The sequence below is a fragment of the Camelus ferus genome, chromosome 11 (genome assembly GCF_009834535.1).
Source record: "Camelus ferus isolate YT-003-E chromosome 11, BCGSAC_Cfer_1.0, whole genome shotgun sequence".
Lineage (NCBI taxonomy): Eukaryota > Metazoa > Chordata > Mammalia > Artiodactyla > Camelidae > Camelus > Camelus ferus.
Window position 1 is genome coordinate 8,785,951 of NC_045706.1, and position 12,072 is coordinate 8,798,022.

Genomic DNA, 12,072 nt, shown 5'->3' on the forward strand with positions numbered 1-12,072 from the left:
TTTTTTTTTAAGATAAAAATATTTAAAATACTTTTCAGGGAAAGAAAATTAAGTTGCACCAGTTAATAAAAATTACCAAGACAGATATCCTTTATCCAATTCCATTATTATTAGATGCTGGACAGAGAGCAGATGTGGACTATTTGTTACTAACAGCAGGTGTGCAAAAAGCAGCCTCTAACACTTGACGAGGCATTTTCATGGGTGCATGTCCACAGCCACGTGGGGACCAGCATGTCCTCTGCACTCAACCTTACTTATGTCATATCCAGTCTAGCCAATAACCAAGCACTGCAAAAGCAGCCCAGATGATTCAAACTATGCTCCGAAGCCAACATAATTCTGCTTTTGAGAACATGTTTTGTAACTAAGCAAAAAAGGCAAGCTCTTTTTTCCAAAAGGACTCATCTTTCCTTGTGCAATTGCATATCAAGCTATGCCTTTCAAAGGTTACCAAATAATTAGCCTGTCCTTAAATATGTAAATTCAATCAACCAAACACATTTTATCCTAGTTCTGTTTACTTCACCCAAGAGCTGAGCCAGAACAAATGAGAAATGAGTTAGAATTAATTTGGGGCAGTTTATTCTCAAATCATTACAGTGTTCAACCAGTTTGACATATAAAGATACCAGACGTAAAAGTAAACTCTGGGAAGCACACATGTATTCCCATTCTGAAAGAAGACATGTTATATATACAGAAAAAAATGCAGCAAATATTAAGGTGTTCAAAGTAATTTCTGACAATTCAGATGTGACATATTTACAAGAAAAATGTATAAGTTTTAAAATAATTAAATAATTTTCATAGAATTATAAAAGTACTGAGATAAATATTAGGAGACCCTGACAATCACAAGAACATTTTCTTATGCTATTGAATACAAGTATAGTTCTATAAAAAGTCCCAAAATAGAGCTAATATTTTGCCACTATGAAATATATCAAATTACCAATTCCAAAGTATGTTAGAGTGAACATGCAATGTGGAAGCTGTACCAGAGAAAAACAGCATTAGGCTCATGAATGTCACCAACTGTCCACACAAGACTTCTTAGGTGTGTTCACAAAATAGGAGCTTTCAAAAGAGCCGCTCTAATGGATACATCAGCAGAATAACTACTTATTACTTTTCATTCTCTCATTTTTAAATGTAGCTGCAAAAAAGAGAACAACCTAAATATAACTTTAAAAATACTAGCTTATGGATAAAAAGGTTGAGTGGTGCATTCTTTATGTATTTGGATTTTTAAACGGATGCTCTAAGAATCCGAGGATAACAGTAACCTCTGGACCCCACCACTGCAGTAAGAAACCTCTTTCTCAAACAAGAAATCATCTTAGAAAATGAAAAGGAGAAAGAGTGACATGTATGAATTCAAAACGAAACAGTACTGTAGTATGGCAAAATATCATAAAAATAGCAGCATGTGAATTCAAGACTATTTTCTTAAAGCAAATGCTTAAGACTGAACCGTAAAAACGGTACTTGCTCCAACTGGTCTATTAGTCAACACCTGAAACTAAGGATTTTTTTAGAGAGGTGCTTATATCTGTGATACCCCCGTGATTAAATGTACACTCAAATCTGTGTTTTAAAACATACATATTGCACAGGTAGTAGCGGAAAGCACTCTGGTATCTCTAACACAAAATGGTATCTTATTTAACATATTACCCTATGCTACTGGAAATTAATCTTATTCCAATTACTTAAAACCAATCATGTAGGACTTTTGAGCACATTAATCTCAAAACATTCCTAAACAAGATGAAAAAACACAGGCACTTGAATATAGGTTATTAGTGACAAACAGTAGAAGTCACAGCCGCATCTCAGGAAAGTATGTCTTTACATATAAACTTGAGGTCTTTCACTGATCCAAATACAGAAATAAGAACTATTTACAAAACTTTGATAAGAAAATCAGATCACTCAGAAATTTCATACCAAATAATTTTCACTGAATAAAGCAATGACTGCTGTAGCTCTCCATTCAGCGTTTACAAACCAATGTCTGAGGTACAGGTGCCTGAATTCTAATTTTCCCCTTTTCTCCACCCCAGTACATCCCACAACTCTCACTAACGGTCCAATAATATCCTCTGCGCAAAACTCACCACTCACCTGGAGATCCAGAGCGTCAACAACGGGTATCATTTCAAAACTGTCCACACTGTACTACAAATTTAACAGCACCACAGACGTCGTAAGTTCAGAGATCTTTGTCTGACAATAGTTCACTCAGTAATATTAAACAGTAAGAATGTGTAAAGACTGAACATCTGATAGGAAGTCACAGTAGCATTTTTAAAATAACCAAAACGACTAATAAGCATTTTTAATGTTTTAAATGGTGAAACATTTAAATTGTCATTCACTAGGAAAAAAATATCACACATTTTTATCCCCCCAATGAGAACAGACAAAACTTCGACGGTTGATACTGAGAGACTTAGGGGTTTTCTTTCTTTTTTTAAAGATGTTACGTTTAGTTTGGCCAGTCCCTAGACTCTTGATTTACCAGCCTATAAATAGAACACCTACAAGGCAGCATAACACATGCACATAAAACCGTTTCCCCGTGACCATCTTTGGCTGGAGCCTCACGAGAGGACACAAGGGTGGACGAGGCGGCCCGGGCTCCACGCGTCTCTGTCTCACACGTCACTGACTGGCAAGCTCGCGTCATCCAGGTCCACAGGGTCACAGTCGTGGTCCTGAGGGCCATTTTTACTTTGAGGTTTTAGCACAGCTGGTTCAGTCACTTTGGAAGCTGGTTCTCCTGGAGAGACAGTCTGGACCTTGAAGTTCCCTGGCTTGACCTTGGCAAGAGATTCGTAAAATCCTCGCTTCTCCACGGTAAAGCTTGAGACCAGAGAGTTGCTGCGAGAGGCTGTGGAATGTGAGGTGGCTGCGGCGGCGCTGGCCGAGCGGAGAGAGGGTCTGGACTCGGAAGGACCGCTGGAATGCTCCTGCAAAGAGGAGTGGTGGTCAGACACACGCAATCATTAACCACAAGGCTAGTAACTCAGTCTGAGACTTTATTCTCTGAAAAACAAACAGAACAAAACACATACACACACAGAGCAGAAGCATGAGCCATGCAGCATTCATGTGCAAGTCCTTTCCCAAAGCAATGCATTTTTAGGAGTGAGTTTAAAGCAATGACAGCCAACAACCATTTCCGCTAAGAAACCCAGTTCTGCCACCAAAGCCAAATCTGCAGCTTTGACACTTTGAAGGCTCCGTCAGCCTAAACCAGAATGCAGTGCTCCAACTGCTACTCAGCTGTGTCTAACAGGGGGCCTGCCAGCTTGATCATTTTATTTAAGGGTACATTCTCAATACACTAGGAATTACCCCACATAATTCTGAAAGATTAAAAATGGAAAATGCAGAATTTAAAAATAAAAGGCCATTATTTCTTTAATAAGCAGAACTCAACATTTTTCAAACGCATTATTTTGTCTGGCAACCTGACAAACTTAGCTTTTGCTTCCCTGAATTTCACTGCAAACAATAATAGCAGAGACTTTTCATTTCTTATTTAATTGCATTTATTTATTTTTGCCTATGCCATCCATTCATAGGCTTAAGATTTTAAAGGTAACAAAGGGTACAAATGTAAGCATTTATTAAAACTGTGGTGAGATAATTTCAGTTGTGAATATTATTTTCGGTATGCTTCTAACTAAATCAAATCTAAAGCTATCCTTAAATATGACCATTCCAAATGCATTGCCATATAGTTCCTAGTATACTGTGTTCATTTATGATGTTAGTGGCTTTGAAAACAAAGAGCTACAAATCACCAGAACACTACAGACTCCTGTTTCATTTGAGATTCAATACGCCATGCAAACTACAGCAATGGGGAGTTTATCCAATGCATATGCATGCATGAGTCTGCACATATTATTACCACAAAGGCGCACTTCAAGTGGTGTAGTATAAAAAATTACAAAATACATAAAATACAGAAATTGAAATTCTCGTGGTAATTCAGTAAATTAAACTTTAGAAGATAGCTACAACTTTTTCAAAATTAGTTAAGTTCTATTTTTTCATTACTTTTTAAAATATACATATCCAACCTGTCGACTGTAGTGAAATAGTTTGCGTTAGTGTTGACAAAGTCAGTTATGGTAACTGCAGAAGGCAGTGTGGTTAACTCAACTTTCTAGAATCAGCTGTGAGTAGTGAGTTAAGTCCAGGCCCTCTAGTAAGAAGGCACGTTTGCATGAGAGCCCACATACGTGCTGCATTCCCCAGTTCTTGACGTATACCTCTGTATACAAGGATTCGACAGCCTTCTGGCCTGCCGCATCTGGAACACAGTGCAAAGCTAAGATTAGAGTTAACCTATACTGGAGACGAGGAGGAAAAAGAAAGTTCTGCTGACAGTGACAGCTGGAGAGCCCAGTTTGCCCCACCACGAAGCAAGAAACACAGACGCCCTTCTCCAGCTTCTCCTCTTCCCAACAGACACTGTTTTTACAGAGAATCTCATACCTGACTGCTGAAAGGGTCACAGAAAACACGGGCAGTTACAAAATTAACAACTATGAAAATCATTTCTGAGATATTTCAAAAACATTATAGAAGAGTAACTTTTAAAATGAGAAAAATGGATTTGTATTTACTGATCTTCAATTATTTCTAACAAGAAACTATTAAAAGACAGCATTACTGCAATATTAGTGCCAGGAAAGTACTAGAAGTGCAAAATACCTAGCATGGACCGTGAGGCTAGATAATGAAGGCCGTCACGTAGGTAGGAGACCGCCTTCTGCAGGCAGCTGTGCTGCATTTCAAGACTCTTAAAAAGTTTTTCATTCCTCAGTAGAATTTGCATTTTCAGTTCAGAGATCAGTGACAAAGTATTCTAAAGCCAAACCTTACTCCTGTGATGTACACGGTGAACTAAAAAGCAAAGAAAGATCCCCAGCGTTCTCCTTACTTCCTCCTCTTGGGGGAAAAAAAGTAAATACATTTTCCTTACCATCTGAGAATGTTTAGCTGTTTCAGTTTTATTATTATAATACTACCACAAAGATAATTAAGATAGAGAAAATCAGCCTTTTAAATTAACCTAGTGAAAAATGAGAAGGAAATCATGAGATGTAAAATACTGACTGAGAACACTAGGCTATATTTACGGTTTGAGCTGCTCAACTGTCTTATGGAACTATTAAGGCAAAAAACCTAAACTGAAATTATAGGAAATAAAAAGGAAATTGAGTCACTCACAAAACTGTACAGTGCTACAACTGAAGGTGCCTTACATGATTAGGTCAAATACCAAGCTAAGAACTGGTAAGGTTATACCAAACCTGGACCTACTGTCCAGTAAGAACTCTTAAAACAAAACAAGGATACGTTCATTCTTTAGCTGCCCTGCTTGTGCATTTAAGACAATACAATGCACAGAGAGTTATGTATACATAACACTACAGGAAGCATTAAATTAGAAATGCATTATTTTTTTTTGCAAATCCAATTGGTATGAAAGTCAACATGCAGATAAATCTCAAAACAGAAAGAAACCAGAAGGATTAAGGGGAGAGGAAGAAAAATAACTTGACAGGATCAAGGGACCCATGGGAGCATCACCCCAGGGAACAGGAAACATACAGAAGCTGCCGATCTGCCGGGCCCCCGCTGTGCTACAATGGCACCCGAGACCGCTTTAATCCAGCTGTGCATCTCCTCCGGGCTGTCAGCCTAAGGAAGGAAGGAATCGTTCAGTCAGTTTTTGCACAAAATCAGCTCCTACGTCTATAAGTCCAATGTAGTTATTTTAATAATCAATAGTGTCAACAACAAAATCATTCTAAGGCAATGGTCTCCAAAAAACTTTAGAAATCACTTTTTTAAGCCAAGTTTTCCTGGGTAAGTTATGACAGAGACATAAGTTGGGCACTTACTATTTTAAGATGAAGACACATCAAAAAGTGTCAATATGAATAACTCCGGAGACAACACGGAGAGGAAGAAGTCAAAGACCTCATTTTGCTCTACATTCTGCTGCACTGTCTGAATCTTCAGAAAAAATATTTATGTAATTGTGCAGTTTAAAAAAGCCATTTTGACTTCATTTTATATCATTTTTCTAAAAATAATGTCTAACCGTACCCTGAACCCTAAACGAAGTGCTGGTAGGCCTATTCCAAAGCATCATCATCTTCCTTGACAGGAGCACGGCTCCCAACGTGGATTAAACACATTACTATGACTTAAATCCAACTAAACAAGGCCCTCGGAGGGGTGGAGACGTAATTCTAGAATCTAGAAGTTTAAATATTTTAAAGACACAGGTAATATTTTTGAACCAATGATATTAACAAAAACTTTTTAAAAGGGAAAACTCAGAGTAGTCAAAGGCAGAGTATACCTTCATTCACTGCAAATACTTTCATTCACTGCCTTGTTATTTTCTAAATTTTCTGCAATAAGCATATGTTTATTTTTATAAAACAAAAACAAATGTTCTTTTAAAAAACTTCTCAGTAAATCAATGTGGTAAGTAAAAAGTGTATCTAAACTTAACCACAGAATATTTACCTACCGTTAGTGAAAATTTAAGACCTATTGTCTACTTTTATTATTAGCATTTGAGCCCCCTTTTTTATAAAATTACCAAAAAGTGATGTAACTAAAATTCCAAAATATGTGCAAAATAATCTAAATTGAAAGTACACACTAGTATCTAAGTTAAATAACATTTCCCTTCCTCCAAATAATACTTAGTTCTATTCAACTAACTTACTGCAAAGAATACCCCTATTTGCTGAATATATGACCTACCAATAATCTTACATATAACATTTTAAAATTAAGTTGGCAATTACATTTTTCACATTTTTTGCTTATTTTTATGAGAAACATATTTATTTTACCTCTAAAGTTATTAATTTCTTGTTAGGAGGATCAATAATCTCCAAAGAAGTATCTTACCTGCACATAGAAAGTTCGAGACGATGTTACAATTTCAAAGAGGTTGTCCCTCATCATTATGTCACTGTAACAAAAAAAAATTTTTTCCAATTGTACCTAAATTGCAGTTGTTTGACAGTTTTCCTTTCATTTGTTTACTCAGTACCAAATGTGTCAATAAGAAAATAAATATTAGCGGTAAAATGCTGATTTAACTGAAAAATACCAAATTACTGATTTTCAATTTATTTTTGCATTAAATTTTACATATTTTATATAGGTATACGTATTTTTAGAAAGGTTTATACAACAACTTTAAAATTCAAAGTTTTCAACTGTGAAGAAATCAGCTTGCTCAAACAATGGCACAGGTAAACATGTTTTCTTATAAAAGCTATTCTTCAGCAACCTTGAAATACTAAAATTAATAATACATCAATCTGTCACATATGACAGAAGTTGTTCACATTAAATTTTGTCCTTTCCATTAATAAGCTTAAAAACCGATAATTTTTAGTTTTCAAACAAAAAAAATCTCAATATTTTATTTAATCTGAAGGTTTTCAAAGTTTTAGCATAACCAAACTATAGAGATTTTAGCACTAGCAATAATACAGAAAAATATCACCTTTACGTACAGCAATTAAATTAAGGCACTACTGGGTATTAAAAAGTTGTGTCAGGCACCGAGTCAGAGCTGGCACTTACCTCTGCTTACATTCCTGGACTTTATGAACCTCTTTAAGTGGTATTACACGGAGAGGTTCCTTTTCCTATCAAAAAAAGCAAATAAACAGATACATGACATACATTCTTAAAATCCTTTTACACATTGGTTGTCTTATTTGGAGATCTGTGTAAAAATCATGCTTCTTGGAGCACATCTAAGACATAAATCTACCTTCTTGAATCATCCAGCATCCGAATAGCTCAAATACTACAACCTTACATACACTGTGATTTGAAACAAGGAAACTGGCATATAACCCATAATCACATTATTTACGTCCTTAATGACAGTGTAACTTATTAAAAGCCATCACCCATCGGACTCTTCCCCAGTGAACCGCTATGTACCCAGTAAATGGAGTACTTATTCTTTTGGAATTTTACTTTCATATAGAAAGTACCAGAGCAGTGAATACCCAGCATCTTTGAGTTAAATGTGTCATTTTAAGAATATTACTTTTATATAAATGCATTATTACAAGAACAATTTATTAGACATCCACTAAGTGCCAAGACATCTGCTAGGTGTTAAATGTGTTATCTCACTTTCCACAACCCTAGAATACATACACTGCTATTTATCTGCAGAAACCGAGGATTAGACATAGTAAGCACCTTACCTAAGGCTATAAAGCTTGATGTGAGATTCAAGTATAAGACGTAACTAGTTCCTAACAGCGTAAGATTTACACTAAACGTTTCATGAAATACTACATACTGTGTTTTACTGAATGACATCATGAGCTTAAAACATACCATTATTCTATGTAACACTAAGAAAATAATTAAATCATGGCTGAACACTTTTTAAAAATTTTACAAAACAGCTCATTTTAAATTCTTTTCAGAAAGTAAAGATAGAAAAATAGTACAAAGAATTTCTGTATACCTTGCACCCTGTTTTCCAAGATATTACTATTTTTAATTTGCTAAATCATTGTTTGTGTACATATATGTGAATATGGTGTATGTATATATATTTTCCCTGAAATGTTTGAAGGCAAGTTACAGATATGATACTACTAAATACTTCAGTGTATATTTCCTAAAACAAGCACGTTCTCTTATATAACCACAGTATCATTACAAAACCCAGAAACTCCACTCATGCAATACTGCTATCTAATCTATAGTACCATATTCAGACGTCATTAACTGCCCCACCAGTATCTTTTTACAGCGAAAGAAAAACTAGGCATTTTCTGACCCTGGGGTCAATCTGGGGTCAATCTGGGATCATAACCTTATGTTCAGTCGTCACGTTTCTCAGTCCCCTTTACCGTGGAATAGCTCTTCAGTCTTTCTGTTTCACGACTTTTAGAGTTTTAAAGTGTCCAGGCCAGTTATTCTGTAGCATGTCCTTAATCTGGGTCTGTCTGATGTTAATCGTGCTTGGATTCAGGTTAGGGTTTGGCAGGAAACCACAGACGCTGATGTGTTCTTCCGAGCACATCATTCTCAGGGGCACCTGAGAGTACTTTGTCCTATTACTAGTGTGTTAGCTTAAGGTCACATTTGCCCATAACTGTAAAACTGCTCTTTTCCACTTTATCATTGTTAAGTATCTTGTGGAGAGACACCTGGAGCTTGTGTAATACCCAGTTCCCATCATAATTTTGCCCACTAGTTTTATCAAACATGGAGGCTTTTTTGCCTGAAACCACCATTACTATAGTGGCTGTCAAATGGTGATTTTTCTAACCCTATCAATTATCTACATATATTAGCTGGAATTTTACTCTAAGGAAATGTTTTCCTTCTCCATTTATTTATTCATGACTCATTTTGCTCTATGGGTTGTAATTCAACACTATCATTAATTTTGTTGCTCAAACTGTCTTCGTTTTGGGCACTGGGAGCCCCTTCAAGCTGACTTGTGTGTCCTTTCAGCCTGTCCCCATCACCCTCTGAGCCACTTCCGTATTTTCTGTCACAACTAGAAGCTCTAGATGGCCTCCTCTTGCACTTTCCCTGTCCCAGCTCTGAAACGGGCCATTTCTCCAAGGCGCCCTGGGTCCTTTTGTTAGAAATGGCATTCAGAGTTGCTTTTGGGAAAAAGGATTTGCCCATCTCTCCACTCAGCTATGAGGGAAAAAATATTTTTGTTAAGTTTCAGTTTGAGCTTCTTTGACTGATGCTGCATATTTTTAACATGTTTAAGAACCATTTAGATTTCTTTGTAAATGAATTGTCTGTTCGTGTCTTCTGCTCATTTTTCTACCAGATATTTTCCCCTTGATTTTCTCTTTCACTAAACTCTGAACCAACTAGCAAGGAAAACAGAACCGATTTTCCTGAACCATTTCAGAGTGAGTTGCTAACCTGGCCCACACGACTAACCTGAATATTTTAGTGTGTATTTCCTACAAAGATATTTTCTTATATCATCACAATATAACTGTCAAAATCAGGATGGTGCCCCACCAATGTCTTCCATTAAAGCGAAAGAATTCAGTTCAGAATCGCAGACTGCATTCACTTGCCATGTCCTTCCCTTTCCTTCAGTTATTCTCTCCTTGACTCCCACAATCGTGACTCTATTGAAGATTACAGGGGCGCTGTTCTGTAGAATGTTCCCCATTTGGGTGTGTCTAACGCTTCCTCATGCTCAGATTCAGGTTACGCAGCTTTGGCAGGAATTTTCACAGAGTGATGCTGCATTCTTCTCAAGCTAGCCTGTCAGGTGGTAAATGATTTTAATTCATCTGAACACTGATGAAGTTCACTTTAATCATCTGACACACTGATTAAGATGGCAGCTGCTGGGCTTCTTTACTGAAAAGTTACTCTTTCCCTCTTTGTACTTACGTATTTTGTAGGTAGGTTCTTTGAAACTATGTAATCTGTTGCTCCTCATCATCATGCATGTAGCCACTTGTTCATTTATTTATTCATTATATGAATATGGGTTCATGGATTCCTATTTTGTTCAATGGGCAATAATCTATTATCATCATTACTTACTTTGATGCTCAAATTGACCCAAATTTGGTGGGGTAACATTTTCAAGTTGGATCTGAGGTCCTTCTGACATGTCCTTATCATTATGTGAGCACTTCCTTGCTTTCTGATACAAGACATTCCAATCTTATTTTATATTTATTTCTCCCGTCCCGACTCTGGAATCTTATCTTTTCTTCAGGGAGCCTAGGTTTCTTTCCATGGAAAATGGTAGTTTCTTTTTAGTACACAGAGCCAGGGAGTATATTATATGCATACAGATATATATATAAACACATGAGGACATTTACATGTATTCATATATCCATCTCTCTTTACTAGAAGTTCACACCAATACATCCAATCTAACAGAAAACTCTTCCTCTTTTCCATATTCATTATGCCCTTTCTTGACAACATTTATGACATTAGCAACATACCAGTTCAGATTTGAAGTACCCTATTGTGTTCTCATCCAATTGAAAGTATCTTCTCTTCCAGTTTTTCATCTACCAGAGATAAACACAGACATAAGACTTCTGTTTCTAAGAATGTCAAATGTTGATAACCACTTAATCATCCTGATGTGAACCCACAGTCAGAAACAATCAAGCACTGACAAACCTCACTACCCTCCCTCCCTGGAGACACATAAAACTTCATCTCTTTTGCTACTTAGGACTCGAACTCCTAGATCAACTTTGATGGCTGGCTTTCAGCTCTTACTACATGATTTTATAATCTGGCCTTATATTTTTAATGCTCTAAAAGTTGGAGGAAAAAAAAAAACAAAGGCACTTCCCCATCCTCCCCACCCCCACCCCCCACCAGAGTTCAAGAGCAAGCACAGGAAATGTTATTAAACCACATCAAGTTTCTTTGTCTGTAGAATGCATGAATCCTTCTACAGGTACTTTATAATACTAAGTAACAAAGCAACAAATATTTAATAAAATGAACCTATTTTCTACAAATTTTTTTTGTCAATGAAACATAGTTTTTGTGAAAGCACTTCAATATCTTTAAGGGTTAGTATTTTGGACTTAAGAGTAAAACTAAAAGAAAGGAATTAACCACCCAAGTGAGTCACAGCCTAATGAGAATTCTGGCTTTACTCACAGACTTGCTAGAATGAAAAACCTTCTTCCCTCACCTTCATTTTCCTTAGCCTAAAGAAAGTCAAACAAAAGAACTTTCCTTTGGCTGACGTAAGCTAATTAGAGTTACCAGAAGTGTTGTGAAGTTAAGCAGAACCACCAGTAGACTTTTAAGTATTTCTTTATTCACAGAAATTTTGTAAATATTATTTTCAAACTCTGAAGTTTATTTTCTTATGAAAGTCTATGATTTAGTTTGTTTTGAAAGGTGCTTTGGAACCTTAGAAATTTACTTGCTCTTCCCACAACTCCCCATCGTGGATCTGGCTGGGTGCGAGCATCCAGGCTAACCCGTAACAGCTCT

At 36.4% G+C, this 12,072-nt stretch overlaps 1 protein-coding gene across 10 annotated transcripts in view; it reads right to left on the bottom strand.

Moving 5' to 3' along the window:
- Positions 1 to 562: 562 nt before the first annotated feature.
- PLEKHA1 (pleckstrin homology domain containing A1) overlaps positions 563 to 12,072 on the bottom strand; it is a 46,201-nt gene continuing 34,691 nt past the window's right edge. For 8 of the 10 annotated variants that reach the window (XM_032490734.1, XM_032490735.1, XM_032490731.1 and 5 more), the window contains 5 exons: positions 11,052 to 11,120; positions 7,651 to 7,715; positions 6,964 to 7,027; positions 5,641 to 5,730; positions 563 to 2,978 (listed from right to left, as the gene is read on the bottom strand). In XM_032490734.1, the coding sequence (XP_032346625.1) occupies positions 2,664 to 2,978; positions 5,641 to 5,730; positions 6,964 to 7,027; positions 7,651 to 7,715; positions 11,052 to 11,120 (603 nt within the window). In that variant the 3' untranslated portion in view covers positions 563 to 2,663. Of the gene's footprint in view, positions 2,979 to 4,262; positions 4,334 to 5,640; positions 5,731 to 6,963; positions 7,028 to 7,650; positions 7,716 to 11,051; positions 11,121 to 12,072 lie in introns of all 10 variants that reach the window. The other 2 variants (XM_032490737.1, XM_032490736.1) reach the window with 2 other exon arrangements.